At 43.3% G+C, this 19352-nt stretch overlaps 1 protein-coding gene across 1 annotated transcript in view; it reads right to left on the bottom strand.

Annotated features, from left to right (window-relative positions):
- LOC139473268 (uncharacterized) overlaps positions 1-18248 on the bottom strand; it is a 43401-nt gene extending 25153 nt beyond the window's left edge. The window contains exons 1-9 of the mRNA XM_071255803.1: positions 14866-18248; positions 13790-13848; positions 12851-12968; positions 11821-11900; positions 10774-10999; positions 9620-9705; positions 7708-7821; positions 2904-2990; positions 766-855 (exon numbers count right to left, since the gene is read on the bottom strand). Of these exons, the coding sequence (XP_071111904.1) occupies positions 766-855; positions 2904-2990; positions 7708-7821; positions 9620-9705; positions 10774-10999; positions 11821-11900; positions 12851-12968; positions 13790-13848; positions 14866-17940 (3935 nt within the window). The 5' untranslated portion in view covers positions 17941-18248. The remainder of the gene's footprint in view (positions 1-765; positions 856-2903; positions 2991-7707; positions 7822-9619; positions 9706-10773; positions 11000-11820; positions 11901-12850; positions 12969-13789; positions 13849-14865) is intronic.
- Between the last annotated feature and the right edge of the window lie 1104 nt (positions 18249-19352).

The following is a 19352-nucleotide window of genomic DNA, read 5'->3' as shown; positions in this document are numbered from 1 at the left end:
GGGCTATAAACTTCCTGAATATCTGGACTGATATTTAAAAATAAATATGTTTCATCTCAATCAATTGCATTCAAATTTGACAACACCAGTCAGAAAAAGACCAGAACAGAATTGAAGTCTTAAAATTATGCACATTGTACAATGTAGATATAGCATAGATTAATAATGGTGAGGTGAAATGGGGTTTAACATCGCATCCAAGATTATTGCACTTATATAGCAACGTGCATGTACGTGTGTGTGTTTGTGTGGCTGCTTGTACTAGTTCGGACTGATGCCAATTTATAGCGCTAGCTTACTGAGATACCATGCTGCAGTTTGACATGAATACCCCACTCACACACAGTATACTGACTCCGAGCCGACCAGTCCTTGTTTTAACCCCTTAATGCCTAGTTCCAGACAGGGTAACAACAAGTACCATCTTTTAATGTCTTTTGGTATGACGCGGCCGGGGATCGAACCCCTGACCTTCCGCTCTCCGGGCGGACACTCTACCACTTGACCACAGAGGCAGTTTAAATTAATAAGAATAAATATATTGTTCATTAAAATGTAGGTAGGACCCATTTTGCCAACAAAGACATTCCATGTGTGAAACGATAGAGGATTAAAATATGTTTCAATACAGGTAAGTGTGTATCATGTATTGTATTGTCTGAGAATATTATTGAAGAACTGACGTATTGGTGAATCGTGACATCCCTAATAGATATGTTCTATTTGTGCAGGTCGTCCAGTGCAGCCTGTGATGTCTGTGTCTACCTGTAGTGTCTGCGGGCACGCTGGTGTTTCAGGTGCGTCTGCTGCATCTCCTCCAACATCCGTCGCTGGAGATGTTCCCGGTACACCGCACTGAAACACACAAGGTCAGAGGTCACAACACCGTTTCAGGATTCATATCTCTGTGTCGTGTGTCCCTATGTTTCTTGTATCTCAGTAACACAAAGTGTCGCAGCATATTCCCTGCTTTTCTGGTGAGAATGAAAAATCATTTCCGGATATATTACTACTAAATATACTTGAAATGCTGTCAAGAGACATGTTTGGTCCAGTAGTCAGAACATTTTGGCACAGAATGAATTAGTGACAAACTCTCAAAAGAGTGAAAACATTATATCTAATTTTACTCATCATTTTCTGGATTGACATCTTACACAAATTGCTGACCAGTCAGAATCTTAAGCTTATACAGTCAATAGTGGGTACATACGAGATATACATGTTGTTTTTGTTTGTTTGTTTAACGCCGCACTAAGCAATATTCCAGCTGTATGACGGCAGTTTGTAAATAATCGAGTCTGGACCAGACAATCCAGTGATTGCCATCATGAGCATCAATCCATGCAATTGGGATATGACATGCAACCAAGTCAACAAGCCCATATGAACCTCCTTTGTGGGTACAAACAAGATATACATGCTATATGAGCCTCCACAGTGGATGTTTCCATCTCACAACAATCAGATACTTTACTCAATCTCAGATCAGATCATAGTTCTTGCTATCGCTAAACAAAGATCTGAGGACATCCCTTTACGGGTCACCACAGAACCACCTTTCGTGAACTTTGACCGACCATTGAAATGACTAACAAGAAGTCGACATCAGCCAATTAGAAAGCAGCTCTCTTGAGCTTTATGGCACTCTTTTCAACCTGGCGACTTTCATTTTAGACTACGCTTGAAAAGTATGTTGACACAGTTATCGACTAAAGTTTTGAAAACTGAACAAACGAACATTCCGGAATGTCTGATATATGGTTGAGATTGTATGGCAGTGCTTCCCACGTACTGTGCAACGCCTCCCCCGTTCAAATGTTTATCCCACAGAAGCGAGAGATAGATGATAATTTTGACGGAATCAGTTGTACGAGCCTTAACTGTCGTTCGGAATGCCCCGTGTTAACGTTTTCGAAGTTGCATGAAGAGACAACACATTCTGACTGTCACTTTTACGATCTGGTAAGCGACGCTTTGATTGGTTGGATGAAAGGTCGTACTGACGTGACCCGTAATGGGATGTCCTTAGATCTTTTTTTAAGCGGCAGCGAGAACTCAGATCTGATTTTAATGAGATTGCTACTTTACTTCTCTCGCATGAACACCTGACAACCCTCCATCATGTCCACAGGAGTTGCTGTCAGGTGAACCCTGAGTGAACTGTTATCGCCCAATCAAAATGAAGGTTGCCTGGGTTCCTAAGCCAATCATATGTCAGCTTTCTAAAATGATTCTGAACTTTCAACTATCACAAAAGAAAACCCAAACAAAATACAAACATTCCTTAGGGTGTAAATGGCACTCAGTAACGATAGGGTGTATGAAACAGAGCACAAACGAGTAATCTTTATTATTTCCATATGGAACTGCCCTTTAAGTTGGATTTCAAGATACAGAAATTAAATATGCTGCTCTGAATGCTTCACTGGCTTATACCAAGAATTAAGACTTTTTTTTAAGACCTCCTATGAAGTGCTTGTCAGATTTCATGCAGAGAGGGATCGTATCAGAGTGAAAGATCTGAAGTATTGAAGTTTTGCACCTGTAGTATTTGAGTCTAGAAAACGTCCAAATTTTAACAATATGGTTATGACAAGGACCTTTTCACCTCCTTGCCTACTGTCGAACACGGGTCACCATGTCAGATATACATACTATCTATCTGAAATGTCGAACATTCAAAAAACGGTTATAAAGCACAAAAAACACAACATAATTGATTAACACTACCACATAACACTGACATGATCTGACTGACAAAAAGGTCAAGGACATAATGGCAGATGGTCCAATCCTTGCTGACTTAACAATCAATCTTATTGGCTACGGAAAAACATGTTCCCTCCATTCATTGCCATATTTTCCACCTTGGCATGGTGTTACCATGGTTACTGACTCACATTGCCTGCTGCCTCCGGGACCTCTTCTGTATGGACAGTGCTGTGAAGTGTTGCCACGACAACCACATGTGCGACAACATTGTGCACCTGAAACATCCCACGACACGAGTGACACACACCACACAGGACGCACAGACTGAACAGGAAGTGACATGATGTACACAAACACTCACCGTCAACAGGGTTAGTAGTAACACTCACTACCTACATCCCAGAATCAGTAAGACAAGCTCTCAAATACATTAATCTAGCCACAAGAGCTTTATTCAAGTTAGGTTAAACATGCCAAGAGGGAGAACCCAGGCAGAAAATATGTTATAATAAGACTATTCCTCGGATTGTGTAGCTAGTCCTGATTGAAGAACACACAAATGTGAGCTATGTTTTTAGAATTTCTCACAGTTACATTTACCGTATTTCCTGTATTAGTCGCCCGGGCTTCTATTTATTTCGGACAAGCCTTTGACCTGGCGTCAATTAGAGGCCCGGCTTCTATTAATACCCCCATTTCACTATGACCACAAATGTCCCGAATCTTCACGAAATGGAAATATTTCGTGTTCGTAGATATCCGTAAGATATTGATCGACCCAGCTTCTATTTGAGGCCCGGCTTCTATTTTTTGCACTGAACAATTGACCCGGCTTCTATTAGAGGCCCAGCGTCTAATAGTGAGTGAGTGAGTATGGTTTAAAGCCGCTTTTAGCAATATTCCAGCAATATCACGGCGGGGGACACCAGAAATGGGCTTCACACATTGTACCCATGTCGGGAATCAAACCCGGGTCTTCCGTGATGAGCAAACGCTTTAACCACTAGGCTACCCGACCGCCCCCTGTCTAATAGAGGAAATACAGTAGTTCCAATTTGTAGCAAACCCGAAGTGTTGAGAACTGGTTCAGAATAATCATGATAATAATGCTCAAATGCTACTGGTCAATGAGGCCTACCATCAGTGTATTTATACTCTGTCCTCACACACTTCAGTAGTCACTGGCTAGTGGACAAGCATGCATTTTGAAGGCTGAGAACCCAGAAAGAGAACTGTACATTTCGATTGCACTTAAACCCTGTTATGTTGAAATCCGTTATCTCAAAGGTCCCGACATTGCACACCTATTCTCTTGTGCCAACCGCTTCACTGTATAAATACATATAACTTTGCCCGTTACCTCGAAATCTGTTATCTCAAATGTACCGACATCTCACAACTATTCTCTGGCGCCGATCACCGCACTATATGCATACCTAAACAAAACTTTGCCCGCTTATCTAGAATTTGAAATAAAAAGACAAAAACGCTATCTTGAAACTGGGACTCAGTCCCAGCTTGGACTTTTCTATAGAATCTTGCACCTTTATCTCGAATTCTCCTAGATAAAGAATATCTAGTATCTCTCCTCACACATCTAACAACTTAACATCTCTGTATGGATGTCGGCCATGCCTTGTTATCTAGAATGTCCGGATATCTCAAAGTTACACCGACGTCCCCCCAGGTTCGAGATAGCTGGTTTGACTGTACATATAAATTCTTAAATAACAGCGTGATCAATCTTTAAGTGAAAAATGCACCATGGGTTTAGTGTTGACAGACAAATCGATGTGAATCTGGAACTTAAACCTATGCCCAGCGGAGCCTGGCATGCATAATGGATATAACTATGCACAGTAACATGATGTGCCTCAAAGGACGAGGGTGTCATTGTACAAAAAAAACTTAGCGCTACGACTGTCATAAGTCTATGTTATGGTATGGGACTAACAATCACCTTAGCGCTAAGATCACTTTGTACAACGACACACAGGTGACCAGTGCTGTAGAGGCCTCAGTATACACTCAAGCTTATCAGACTGTTCAAATATAGTTTGTATGATGACATATACAAGACTCATAGCTATATAGATAGCTAAGCGATAAATCGCAAAGAACAATGAAGAGCGAAGCATGGTTTATTTCATGATATAAAATTGCTCTATCGTGACGTCATTTCTGGAGATTCGAACATGCGCTCACAACTCAATGACTTAAACTGTATGACGTTATTTTTAACAGGGAAGTGTCTAGTGAGTTGGTCCCCGTAGATTTAGCTGGACATCGTAGACGACCGCTGTGGCCGAACGATCACATCCAAAAGTAGGACAGATATAACAATCGGTATTTGGAGAAAAGGTACAGGTAATCGTGAGAATATGAGGAAAGACCAAATTAATCCCCCTTGTCCGACATTGCTGAGGTCGGATTCTATTCACGGAGTCATCATTATTGAAATACGGGTAAAAAAATTTAAAGCTTGTACATTTTATTGACACCCTTAAAGAGGCTGTACATAATATTGATATCTCATATAAGAATTAAATGAGTGAGTGAGTTGGGTTTAACGCTGCTTTTAACAATATTCCAGTTATATCGTGGCGTGTCAGCTTAATGTGGGAGAAAAGCCCGAAGTGATGCAGGTCTCAGACGTTTCCCACCTCGGTGAAACCCACGAGCACGGGTATGGTGCTGGCAAACCTAGAAACATAATCGGGGCGAACCTGGATTCGAACCCACAATCATAGGTTTCTGGCGTGCCAAAGGGACGCAACTCTGCACAGCGAATCGCAGCGCCTTAGACGACTGGGCCACCCGTGCCCTCAAGTGGTTTATTCTCCCTGAAGTGTTTTATTGTTCGATAAACAACTTTTATTTCTTAAATATAACTTTTGTAAAGACCCCGGGGAAAACATACAATGGGCACAACAAAGGTGACATGTTTGTGTTGAGGTGAAGACCCTGATTGATACAAACACACACTGATCAGAGAAAAACAGCAAGGTTAGTCACACAGTGGTGGCCACACAGTGAGAGAGTGAGTGAGTGAGTTAGATGTAGAAATTTGTGTCAATAATAATACAGAGTAATACATTGAACGAACATGAAAACAGTTTTGCCAACAGTATTGAACCTTTTGTCCCTGATATAGAACACATAGTTCCATGCATGTGATACAACACATATGTCCTACCTGGGTCCTAGTCACACTGCTGTAGGATGACGTAGGGAAGATAACAGATGGTAATACCACATGCTTCAGAGGATTTAAATCAAACTTCCTTTCCATCAGTGACTGGCGAGTTTTAATAAACCAAACATTAGAACGATGGACAAAGTTTACCATGGGAATATTTTTTAAACTTCGTGAGATTGCAAATTACTTTAATCTAAACCACTAACCACAAGGCCGAACATGTAGATTTATGATTGATGCTTTAAGGGAGACTACAGTTGGGTGAAAGTGAGACAATGTCTGTGTGTATATAGGGAATCTGTACCTGCCTGATTGACATCCATGATAACATTTGAGTGGCAGACAACCAGTGGTGTTTGGGCATTTGAATATGATTTGGGGACGGGGGGGGGGGGGAGTAGGAGGAGAGAGGGGGCGGAGGAGGAGGGATGGGGGAATAAGAAGGGGAAGGGTGGAGAAGAGGGAGGGCAGAGGGAGAGAGGTGGGTAGATGGGAGGGAGAGGGTGTAGAAAGAGGGGAGGGAGAGGAGAGAGGAGAGCGGGAAGGGATAGAGGTGGGTGGGTGGAGAAGAGGGAGGGGAGAGGGAGAGAGGTGGGTAGATGGGAGGGAGAGGGCGTAGAAAGAGGGGAGGGAGAGGAGAGGAGGAGAGAGGGTGGGGTTAGAGGTGGGTGGGTGGAGAAGAGGGAGGGCAGAGGGATAGATGTGGGTAGATGGAAGTGAGAGGGCATAGAAAGAGGGGAGGGAGAGGAGAGAGGAGAGCGGGAAGGGATAGAGGTGGGTGGGTGGAGAAGAGGGAGGGGAGAGGGAGAGAGGTGGGTAGATGGGAGGGAGAGGGCGTAGAAAGAGGGGAGGGAGAGGAGAGGAGGAGAGAGGGTGGGGTTAGAGGTGGGTGGGTGGAGAAGAGGGAGAAGAGGGAGGGCAGAGGGAGAGAGGTGGGTAGATGGGAGGGAGAGGTGTAGAAAGAGGGGAAGTAGAGGAGAGAGGGAGGGGATAGAGGTGGTAGGGTGGAGAAGAGGGAGAAGAGGGAGGGGAGAGGGAGAGAGGTGGGTAGATGATAGGGAGAGGGCTTAGAAAGAGGGGAGGGAGAGGAGAGAGGGAGGGGATAGAGGTGGGTGGGTGGAGAAGAGGGAGGGCAGAGGGAGAGAGGTGGGTAGATGGGAGGGAGAGGGCGTAGAAAGAGGGGAGGGAGAGGAGAAAGGAGAGAGGGAGGGGATAGAGGTGGGTAGATGGGAGGGAGGGAGCGAGAAAGAGGGGAGGGAGAGGGTAGAGGGAGAAGAGAGGGAGGGGACAGGGAGATGGGAGGGGAGAGGGAGAGGGAGAGGGAGGGAGAGGGCAACTGCCAGATTGACATACACGCTGACATTTGAGTGGCAGAAAACCAGTGGGAGTTTGAGCATGTTGAATATGACGGGGAGAGGGAGGGGAGAGGAGATGGGAGGGAGAGAACAGGGAGGGGAGAGGGAGAGAACATGGGAGTTGACTTTTAAATTGTTCAATTAACTAAAAAAGAATAAATATAATACTAAATTCAACAAAATTCACTCTACCCATATAAATATTATACCCATTCAACATGAAATATTATTCACATGATCACTGACAGAAATATCTGTGCTGTCAAGCACTATCATGTAATATCACAAATCTGTAGGGAATGCAAAACAGCGCTTTACATGTTCAAAACACTTTTCACTTTAATAATAATAATCCTCACATTACTCCTATTTGTGTTGGTATGTATTGGTTAGTTTGATGCTTGTTAGAGAGTCGGTATCCCAGCATGCACCCCTCACCTGCGGTAGTAGTCGGCCTTGTGCTGCTTCACCCTCAGCGCGTGCCTCTCCACCCACTTCTTCAACATCGCCGACATCAGCTTCTGGTCCAGGCTCCTCCGCAGCATCCGAGCTCTGTCAGTGAGTGTGTGAGTGAATGAGTGAGTGAGTATGATTTAACATAGCAGTTGGAAATACAGTGATCCCTCGCTACAACGCTACCTTTGAGGTCCAAATAATTGATGAGCGTTATAGATGATCAGCGGTTTAACGAAGGTTGAGTTGTAGGTGGTAGAAGACCAACAAAACAGTACATGCTCTGCCTACCTAACACGATCTACGTTGCACATTTCAGAGTTTCAGGAAAGATTAGAATAGAAGTTATTTATGATTCATAGTGTAAAAAAAGATTTATCGAGTATCATATGCGCTAAAAAAACCAAACACATCGTATCCCTTCAGGTGAATAAGCAGGTCTATAACAAACTTGGTCAATAAAAGTTTGAAATTTGATATAAAACATCACTAGACATGATGATTTACCATTGCATTCCTTAATATGGTGGCAGGAGAAATTGGCTTCACACATTGTCCCAATGTTGGGAATTGAACCTGGCCCTTCAGCATGACAAATGTATGCTTCAACCAGGTGAGATTGGACACAGCTAACACCAATGGTGCTGACAGAATGGATGTTCATCTACACAGGGCCTTTAGTCAATTGGCAGTAATAATCTCACTGAGTGAACTGATTTTAAGCTGACGACAGTTTTTGAGTCGTTTCATGGGGTGAATGAGTTTAAATGAAGGGATGGTTATTAAATGTATCAGTTAGTCAGAACGTCTTCAGCTACCACGTCCTTGTGTTCTTCCATGCTTACAGGTGGCGCCGTCCTACTTCTGCCATTTTGGGAGGTAACTCTATTAGTTCCTGTCCTATTTATAGCATATCACAATCTCACAAACTGACGACTCAAGTATCGTGTATACCTAAGTATCAATGATATTGTAGGTTTCGGTGAATCGTTACAGCCCTAGACTATCCTCTCATGCAAAGCACACATTGCCAAGCTGAGGTACATCTGTGTATTTTGGTTAGGGTACCTGGGGTACACTAGTACCCTCTTCACTATATACAGGACAGTGTTCGCAAGGAAGGGGGGTCCTGGGTCCTGCTGCTGCAATAGTATTTGAATCTAGGGACCCCCTACATCCAGTTGCCCTCAGAACAGCCACATCACTTCATATTTTCAAGTCAAGATCATAAAACATTATTGTTTGATAACTCAGCCATTTCACTCTTGTTTACATATTTTGTCAGCACTTTGAGCATGCTTTGTTGCGTGGAGGTTCTTCTTATTCTTATTATCCCCCGCCCAACAAAGTTGGCGTGGATATAGAAACGGCTCCGTCCGTCTGTCCCGTTTCGTTTCCGGAGCATACCTCAGAAACCGTTCAATATTTTTTCATCAAACTTTGCAGGTCTGTCAGATACATGCTGAATGGGTGCCTTTTGCTATTTAGAAATTTTAGAAATTTTTATTTTTTATGTTTCCATGGCAACAAGATGGACTTAGGTTCTGTGAGGGTAGGGTTCGTTTCCCGAGCATAACTCATAAACCGTTCAATATTTTTTCATCAACCTTTGCAGGTCTGTCAGGTACATGCTGAACTGGTGCCTTTTGCTATTTAGAAATTTTTATTTTTTACGTTTCCATCGCAACAAGATGGACTTAGGTTCCAAATTGCCATGACAAGGTCCACCTCGGTCAAAAAAGGTTTGGGTTTGTTTAGATTTAATTAAGTCATAAATTCTGCAACAGTGGTGGGGGATATAGCCATGTTAGTGGCAAACTCTTGTTATCTTTAAAGCCTTACACTGGGGTAAAGGTACAGGCCAACTGTCTTTTCTACAACTATATAAAGTGACTACCTCTGTGCCTCCAGGGAGAAGTCTCGCCAGGTCTGAAATGACATCTCCAGTCTGGTCTGTCGCCTGGTGTCCGCCCTGTCACGCCACTGATGGAAACATACACAAGGTTAGTCTTCATGGGACATATAAATAAATCCAATAAGAATACTATTTGCATGTTTTAGGTAAAATACCCCACATGTTTATGTTGAATCAACTGCCCCACAACCATCTGAGTTACCAAGGTTACAGGAAAATGTTGAATGCTACGGCTACCTGGATGGTGTTGACTCACCTTGTTGAATGCTGCTGCCACCTGGATGGTGTTGGCTCACCTTGTTGAATGCTACTGCCACCTGGATGGTGTTGACTCACCTTGTTGAATGCTGCTGCCACCTGGATGGTGTTGACTCACCTTGTTGAATGCTGCTGCCACCTGGATGGTGTTGACTCACCTTGTTGAATGTTGCTGCTACCTGGATGGTGTTGACTCACCTTGTTGAATGCTGCTGCCACTTGGATGGTGTTGACTGACCTTGTTGAATGCTGCTGCCACCTGGATGGTGTTGACTGACCTTGTTGAATGCTGCTGCCAAATGAATGGTGTTGACTCACCTTGTTGAATGCTGCTGCCACCTGGATGGTGTTGACTCATCTTGTTGAATGCTGCTGCCACCTGAATGGTGTTGACTCACCTTGTTGAATGCTGCTGCCACCTGGATGGTGTTGACTCACCTTGTTGAATGCTGCTGCCACCTGGATGGTGTTGACTCATCTTGTTGAATGCTGCTGCCACCTGAATGGTGTTGACTCATCTTGTTGAATGCTGCTGCCACCTGGATGGTGTTGACTCACCTTGTTGAATGCTGCTGCCACCTGGATGGTGTTGACTCATCTTGTTGAATGCTGCTGCCACCTGAATGGTGTTGACTCATCTTGTTGAATGCTGCTGCCACCTGAATGGTGTTGACTCATCTTGTTGAATGCTGCTGCCACCTGGATGGTGTTGACTCACCTTGTTGAATGCTGCTGCCACCTGGATGGTGTTGACTCATCTTGTTGAATGCTGCTGCCACCTGGATGGTGTTGACTCACCTTGTTGAATGCTGCTGCCACCTGGATGGTGTTGACTCACCTTGTTGAATGCTGCTGCCACCTGGATGGTGTTGACTCACCTTGTTGAATGCTGCTGCCACCTGGATGGTGTTGACTCTGTGAATCAGCATGTCCTGTCTGTGCATAGATCGACTGATGGCCCAGCGGAAGGCATCCAGACCCTTCTTCAGCATGTGGTGTCTGAAGAGATCAGTGGCCACCCTGTTCTGTCGATGGTCCTGAGCCAGGGCATGCCAGGTGTAGAAGTATCGCACCAGGAGGTGGTTCACCAGGAACTTCTGGGCCCTAGACACAGAAGGATTATACACAGGTCAGGTGGCTCAGCTTGTACTAGTCCAAACTAATGCCAGATTTCTTGGGCAAGCCAACTGAACTACCAAGCCGCAGTTTAAAATGGATACCTTAATCAGACATAGTATACTGTATTCAAGTTGGCTAGTTTTATATCTTTAATAATGACGTAATGGCTACCATCCACGGGATTCAGTAAAGCGCTGGACACTAAATAAATCAATCCCTGTGACACGCCCATTCAAGTACGACCGCAGAGAGTGTGATTAAAACGACCCGTAAAGGCATGGTGAGTGAGTGAGTTGGGTTTAATGACGCTTTTAACAGTATTCCAGTTATATCATGGCATGTCAGCTTAATGTGGGAGGAAAGCCCGAAGTCATGCAGGTCTCAGACATTTACCACTTCGGTGAAACCCACGAGCACGGGTATGGTGCTGACAAACCTAGAAACATAATCGGGGCGAACTTGGATTCGAACCCACAATCATCGGTTTCTGGCGTGCCCAAGGGACGCAACTCTGCACAGCGAATCGCGGTGCCTTAGACGACTGGGGCACCTGTGCCCCCCCTCTTAAGGCATGGCAACAAATAGACCCATCTTTTAATGTGTCTTGGTATACATGAGACTGAACCACCAACTTTCCTCTTTCCAGGCATAATGCAGATCTTAACAAGGCCCAAAATCAGGGCAAGTCTGGAATAAGAGCGACCATGAGAACCTGACATGACAAAGGGACATAACTCTATTCATCATGATTCATCATTAAAGTTTAAAAGATGTATTTACACCAGCCTTGGACCTCCACTTTTTACCTGTTCATAAAGATGTCTCGGTTCTGGCGGTGCTGCTTCTGTCGCAGGGCATTCATTTGCCAAGTTTTGAAGTGCTGGGTCTAGGATAATTGAAAATGATAATCATTCCATTATTTTATTTCGTTGGCCTTTACTGCCACACTCGGCTATATTCCAGCTATATGATGGCAGCCTGTGAATAATCAAGTCTGGACTAAACAATCCATTGATTGAGCAACGATCCACACTGTCGTGGTACGACGACAGTCACGCAATCAACAAAGTCACAGAGGCTGACAACCTGATCGAAAAACATGATTAAGTCAACTCTTACAACCATCATAGATTGCGTCGGACCAATTCCAACCCGAGTGAGTGAGTATGGTTTTACGCCGCTTTTAGCAATATTCCAGCAATATCACGGCGGGGAACATCATGAAAAGGGCTTCACACATTGTACCCATGTCGGGAATCGAACCCGGATCTTCGGCATGACGAGCGAACACTTTAACCACTAGGCTACCCGACCGCCCAAATTCCAACCCGAATACCCTGTGGTATCTACAAAAAGAAATAGTCAATATTCTTCATTGCATACAATAGCTGTAGTAGGTAACTTATAGGTCGTTTGACAAGTAGGGGTGGCTGGGGACCAATTCGGACCCAGTGGTAATCATTCTACTAACTCAACACTGTGTAATGGCACAAATGAACAGGCAAGTCATGCAATCAAGGACTATGAAGGACACTAAAGAACATAAACCTTTCTTTAATGTCTCATCTGGGTAATTTTTCATTTTCCATATAAACCGTGCATGTTGACAGGGTTTTGTTATTCAGATTTGCTCATCAATTGGAAGAATATTTTGCTGGTGCAACATAATATTGTAACTTACTTTCTCCTACCAGGTACCCATTATACAGCTGATTCAGCCACTTTACATCTGCAGTCGTGGAGGTACATGATATACACATCACAAACATGGATAATTTCTCTACAAAACAACATTCTAAACACAAATTCTGTCCAATCACTTCAACTGAGACTTACCAGAATGATGAGCTGCTTCCTGCTGGTGTCGTCTGCCTGGTACAGGTTGGTCAGCAGACGCAGTGTGTCGGGGTTGTGGATGTGCGCCATGATGGTGTCGGCAGCACTTCCACAAGACCTGCACAACCACAGGAATGTTCACCTATACTGCTAAACTTTTCATAGGGACACGTGGAGCGTCCTAAAGGGATTATTTAGTATAATTAACTGATCATAATTGGTCATACATGAGAACATGTGTGTTGCGGGATTAATGACTATTACAGAACAGAAGTTCATTCAAGGAAAAGACTTGGACTCATTAAACCCCTCCAGAGCAAAGAGGCTGGACTGTAACAGGTAACACGTTATTGCGATGAACATTATTATATCTCAACAAATAAATTAAAGTTATCTTTAATTTAGACTGTAACAGCTGGACAAATTTGTAATCAAACGAACATTTCCAATACAATCAATAAAAAATATTTAACTCTAAGCAATATTCCAGCTATATGACGGCAGTCTGTAAATAATAGAGTCTGGCCCAGACAATCCAGTGATTAATATCATGAACATCGATCCACGCAATTGGGATCGATGACATGCACCAACCAAGTCTGGGAGTCTGGGGACCACCCGATCCCGTTAGTCACCTTACACGTTGTGGACAAATACACACAAAATGATACTCATCTTCAATTACTGATATCCCGTTTGCGTTACAAAATTCACAACACCTAACTTTTCTATCAATATTTAAATACCTATCAGTAAACCTACCTAAGACAATGTTGTTCAATATTTCTTTTTGACAAAATATGCAACATATGTTATTTTCATATTTTGGTTGATGATATTGTACATATTTCCCCCCAATGTTAATGTTGCAAGGCATGCCTGCTGTGCTGTTTGGCAGCCTGGACTCCCTACAGGACTAAGATGAAGACAAGGACTTACTGTAGGCAGTTGGTCTGACTGTTGGGGAGAAGTGGGTTTCCCTGGTACGGCTCTCGTTTCTTGAAGAAAGAAAAGTCAAGGTCTAGACACTAACCACACATCAGCTCAAAACAGTAAGTTTTGTTTGTTTGTTGTTTGATGCAGCACTCAGCAATATTCCAGCTATATGACGGCGGTCTGTAAATAATCTAGTCTGGACCAGACAATGCAGTGTTTGACATCATGAGCATCAATCCACGCAATTGGGATACGATGACATGCATCAACCAAGTCAGCAAGCTTGACCACCCGATCCGGTTAGTCCCCTCTTATGATAAGCAGTCGCCTTTTACGGCAAGCATGGGTTGCTGAAGACCTATTCTACTCCGGATCTCCACGGGTCCCACACAGTATGTACAGAGGTGTGAGGTAACCCAATGATGTAATCTTTAACATGTCTAAAGCAGGATTGTGTTTATAGACAACAGAACAGGCTTCAACATTTTCAAGACAATTTTTCCTTGAAAAGAGCCAAACAATTATTGATTTTACCCAAAACATATTATTTCTGAGGACATCCCTTGAACATTGATTTTTGGGTGTGCAAACTAAATTAATTGTTCAAGGATTTTGTGGAACAAATTATTATTCGTATAAAATCACTGGCACCCCTTACAAAATACAAAATGGTTGGTCTCAAAACCAGCTCAGATTATTCATGCTAGCTTATGTCATACATATATGTTCAGTGATATCTACTGAAACATCGACTGAAACATCTACTGAAACATCTACTGAAACATCTACTGAAATCATGTTGAATTTGAGTGAGTGTGGTTACAGTTAATATTGTCAAACGTTCAGACAGCTCTATTCCAGCTATGTGTGACCTGTATACAATCAAGTCTGGACGAGGCAAACCAGTGACTGAAAGCATGGGCAACAATCCATGAGAAGCTAGTTATTAACAGACCGGCTCAGGATTCAGATTTGTGGCTAATGTTTGCAGACTGAATTAGCAGTTCTGGGTAAATAAGGTCTGACAACAAATTCCCTTAATGACTTGAGATGTCTAATCTGACTACAGACCAACTCACTTTTATGGGTGTTGATGTATCTCTCTCTGGAGGCTCAAACACTGATGCAGGTCCGCGGTCATCTCTCAGATCCTTCTTCTTCCCGGACAGCTCAAAATCGTCAATCCTGTTTCCATTCATCCTTCCGAGTTTGTTCACACAGTTGGACAAAAAAGATTCTTTCACTGACTCGTTGTTTAGCATTGCAAAACCTTTTCTTGTATTACCTTCCCCCTTGCCATGAATGCCGCTCCTCTTGATCTGTCCAGAATAACCAAGACCTGGTGAGGAAGGCCTGTCATCCACATTTGGTTCCATGAATCCCTTTCCTTCATTGGCAGACTCATTCCCAACAATCCCATTCCCAACATGTTCTGAATTTTGATTATATCTATTATTTGACCTGTCTCTGGAGTTATCTGTCCTTGGTGACCCTTGACCTTTGATCGCCTTTCTCAAGTCAAGCTCATAACCTTGAATTTCACACTGGACATTGTGTCCTGCATCAAGTGAATCTTCAAAGGACAAGTTTAGTCTACGTTTCTCTGGAAAATCCCTCTCATCCAGTTTCCGATGACCTTCCTTCTGTCGAGTGATGGTTTTGGTGATACGCACACCGAGGAGGTCAGGGATTGTGATATCAGCTGACACTTGGATTGCGTTGGGCACTGATGAAGTAACTCCATTTCTACTTGCTTGGTCTGACACACCTTGCCCATGAGAAGAACCCTTCATGTTGGTCTGTCCGTTGCCTGTTCGGTCCCGAGGCTGGACTCGAGATGAAGCATGGCTGCTGATTTTCCCAGGAATCAACACCCCCTTCTGCTTGGATGGTGAATTCGGTCTTGAGGACGTCCTGGATAGTTTTGGTGGTAACATCTTGTAATTTTTATTCTGAATGAGTGTTTTCTTCTCCCCAAGCACAATCCTTTGAGCTCCCTTTCCTTGTGAAGACTTACTTCCCTTTCGGTCTTTCCCTCCACCACCACCACCATCAACACCTAAATTATCTTCACATCCCTGGAGTCTCTTCTCCACCTCTCTGTGAAACTGCTGCACATCAGCTAACGTCAGAGTCTCCGCATCACCCACACAAGGGTCTTTCATCATCTTTCTGTCACCTTTCCTCGGATTAAAATATGTTTTATCCCTCTTTGAAAGCGAAACCATTCCATTACCTGACCTGGAATTTGTGTGTTCCTCATGTCCGTTTCTTGCATGATGTTCCCTATGTTTATCTGAATGTACCTTAAAAGACCCTCCTTTCTGTTCCCTGGCTATAGTGCCTGTCTGACTACGTTCCCGAGAAAGGTGTCTTTCAGAATGATGATTTGGCACTGGTTGATGCCTCCTTGCTCCTTCAATTGTAGACGTTACTCTTCCTGAAATACGCTGGCCATGAGACGAACGTGGGCGAGATCTGTGACCGGAATCTGTCCCGCTCTCCAGAATCCAATCAGAGTTGGCATCAGAGTCCAGTTCAGTCAGAGTCAAAGGGCCTTCATCAGAGTCAGGAGACATTTCCAGATGAAGAGGTCCAATTTCAGGACCAGAATCATCATATGAATCTCTCACTCCATCTTTCTGTGAGTTTTCACAAAACTCTGAACCAGCGTTATCATTGTATTCCTTTGATGTCTGCTGTTTACCATTATCAAGTGATGTTCGTCTGTCACGTTTAAATTGATTGCCATTTCTACACCTCTGACTTTCAGACTTGGAGAAGTAGTCTTCCACATCATGGTGATGCAAGTCATTAATACTGCCTGTAGAATCAAACGTCTTTCTAGATTGTTTGACAGAGGAACGAGAACTGATCCCATCTACATCTTTCCTCACCACTACTCTGTCAGAATACTTAGAACTCCTAAGTGACCGTCTGTCCTGAAGAAAATCGCTGACTCTGTCCTGTATGTTGTGACCATTAGACACTGACTTAACACCCCCACTGATGAGTCCATCACTTCCTGACACATCCTCCTGCAACTCCACATTTGTCTGCACTGGCCGACCTGAGGAGGAGCTGCTCAGCAATGAACTGGACAGTTTCTTACTCCCTGAAGACTTCCCAGCACTTCTCTGTTCCTGAAGTTCTTCAGTATCTTCAAGGCTGAGGTCAGACTTAAATTCTTGTCTGTACTCCTTGCGCACTCCACCACCAACTCCTAAACTGCCTGTTCTGTTACCATAACGACTTGTTGACTTCCGACCCAGTGAACTGTCCGACTTCCTCAAGGCATCGGAAAGTATTTCAAGAGTTCTAACAGCCTGATCAACAGACACGTGTGACGAATAGGAATCAGCGGACACTGAGCTGTCGTCCAAAACTCGGTCTTGCAATGTGTTCTTGATGTCAGCAATCTGCTTCTTTAAACGCTTCTCTCGGACTCGGGTCTCGAGCCTGTGTAACAAAACCTTTTTATCAGCCTCATCAACAAAGTCTCTTTCTGAGATTTTCTGAGACACCAAAATTGATTTAGGTCTTTTGAAAAGATAGTCATTCTGGAATTCATTGTTGAGATTCAGATTTTCCTGATGGCGGACATGCATAGATTCTGCCTCACTGTCCTTATTTCTGTGTCTTGATTGTGAGTGTCTCTGGAACATTTCTTCCACCATTCCCTTCCCATCTTCATCATCATCATCATCACCATCATCAATCCTGACGACACCGAAATCGGCCGGATCACTACTGTAGTTCACAACACAGTAGTTCCGCTCTCTTCGTGTTTGCCCAGAATCCTTTCTAGACTCAAGGTCCTCATTACTCCCAGAATAGTAGTCATTATGCCGTAAGTCATCAAACTCGTTCACTGAGGCAGACCAGCAAACAACCTCAGCAGCTCTTGCTCTGTTACTCTGGCCAGAATTAGGCTTTGAATTAAAGCGTGCTGATTTTCTGGGACTAATCAGACCTCTCAGGTCAGTGATCTTCGAGACGAATTCAGACCTCAATGCTTCATCGTCATTATGAAAATCCAACCTTCGTTTCACATCTTCCACCTCCCTGAACGCAGCATTGGCTCGCCTGCTTCCCAATTTCTTCTTGGCCGGGACAGACTTCCACAACTTTTCCTTTTCATATGTGTACTGCATTATAGCGCCAAGTTTCAAGACATTTCATCTATTCAGTCAAATGAATGTATAGCAAATTACTCAAAGAAAGTCTTCCCGTATCACAGTACACAGTACACAGTACACAAGTCCCACACTCCATGATGAACACCCTCAACAAGGTGCTCCTTCACAGAATCACATAAATCATTGACTAGCTTCGATTCCTGCTTCTTGGAATCAATAGATGTCTAGCCACCAATACACTCGCCAGCACCGATATCACCACCAGCCACTGATATCACTGCCAGCCACCTGCCAGGGGTCACAACTTCTGGTTCACTAATCTCTCATCCTGTGAATATTTGATACCATCAGGCAACCAGGCATGACTAATCAACAGACGGGGAGGTGTTGAAGTAAGGCTGCCTCCAACGCTTGACTGTGTCCACACATCTCAAGCACTGCAGTAGGGGGCACCTGCAGTCAATACAAGATAACACTGGAATATGATACAGGCTATTGTTGTGGACCCATTGTAAAACAAGGAATATATACACCTTACAATACCATCAAAGCTGAATAACAGTAGGTAGAGATGAGTATACTGTTGGAATAATAAGCTGAATAGATTATCCACATGATCTACTGGACAATGTTTTAAAGGTAATACAAGTAATCAGTGGTAATATGAACTTGTCATAGTTGGTTATATCTATTTCCAGGGATATTTCTAGGGTGGGGCCTTGTCCTTTTAGCCCCTAAGCTTGAAATAAGGCCAACATATTCATCAAATACAATGGGCCAGTTAAACATTGTGCTGTATGGGCGTACCTCTGGAATATTTGAAATTTTCATATAAAGGGCCCATTTCAGAAAAGTCCTAGAGTGAACCTTGTATTTCTTAGAAGGGCTGTTAAGATTCCAAAATCATCAAGTATCACCACAATGCTCTACTATACTGTTACAAACAAATCTTGACATGAATGGAATATAGAATGTGTTCATGGTTATACCATATTGTATGTCATTCAGTCAAATGTACACAATTAACATTTCAAAGTAACATTATCATGATTATTTATTTGCTAAAGGTATGGATCAGGCAATAAATAAAATTAACAAAAAATTATGGGTTTTATTACATATGTGTATTCTTATCATGGTTATGTGCTTCATTTGGTTGATCAAGGGGTGGGGTGGGCTGGGGTGATTTTTACTTTTTTAGTGAAAAAAACAAATGTCCCAGGAATGCTTGAAAAAATAAATACTTTAGACTGTTGATTAAACAAAAAAAATTGTCAGCCACAAAAATACATTGTTGCAAGATGTGTTCTTTTAAAAATAATCATAGTTAGCTGAAGCTGGAAACATATCAAGTCTCTATACAAAACTCCCTGCCCCCCTCCCAAGAATATCAAGTGGTCAGTCCCACGCTGTAACGGTAACCTAAA

Source organism: Haliotis cracherodii, unplaced genomic scaffold (assembly GCF_022045235.1).
Source record: "Haliotis cracherodii isolate W230 unplaced genomic scaffold, xgHalCrac1.p SCAF_27, whole genome shotgun sequence".
NCBI lineage: Eukaryota > Metazoa > Mollusca > Gastropoda > Lepetellida > Haliotidae > Haliotis > Haliotis cracherodii.
The sequence above is the reverse complement of the archived record's forward strand: the minus strand, read 5'-3'. Positions and strand labels throughout refer to the sequence as shown.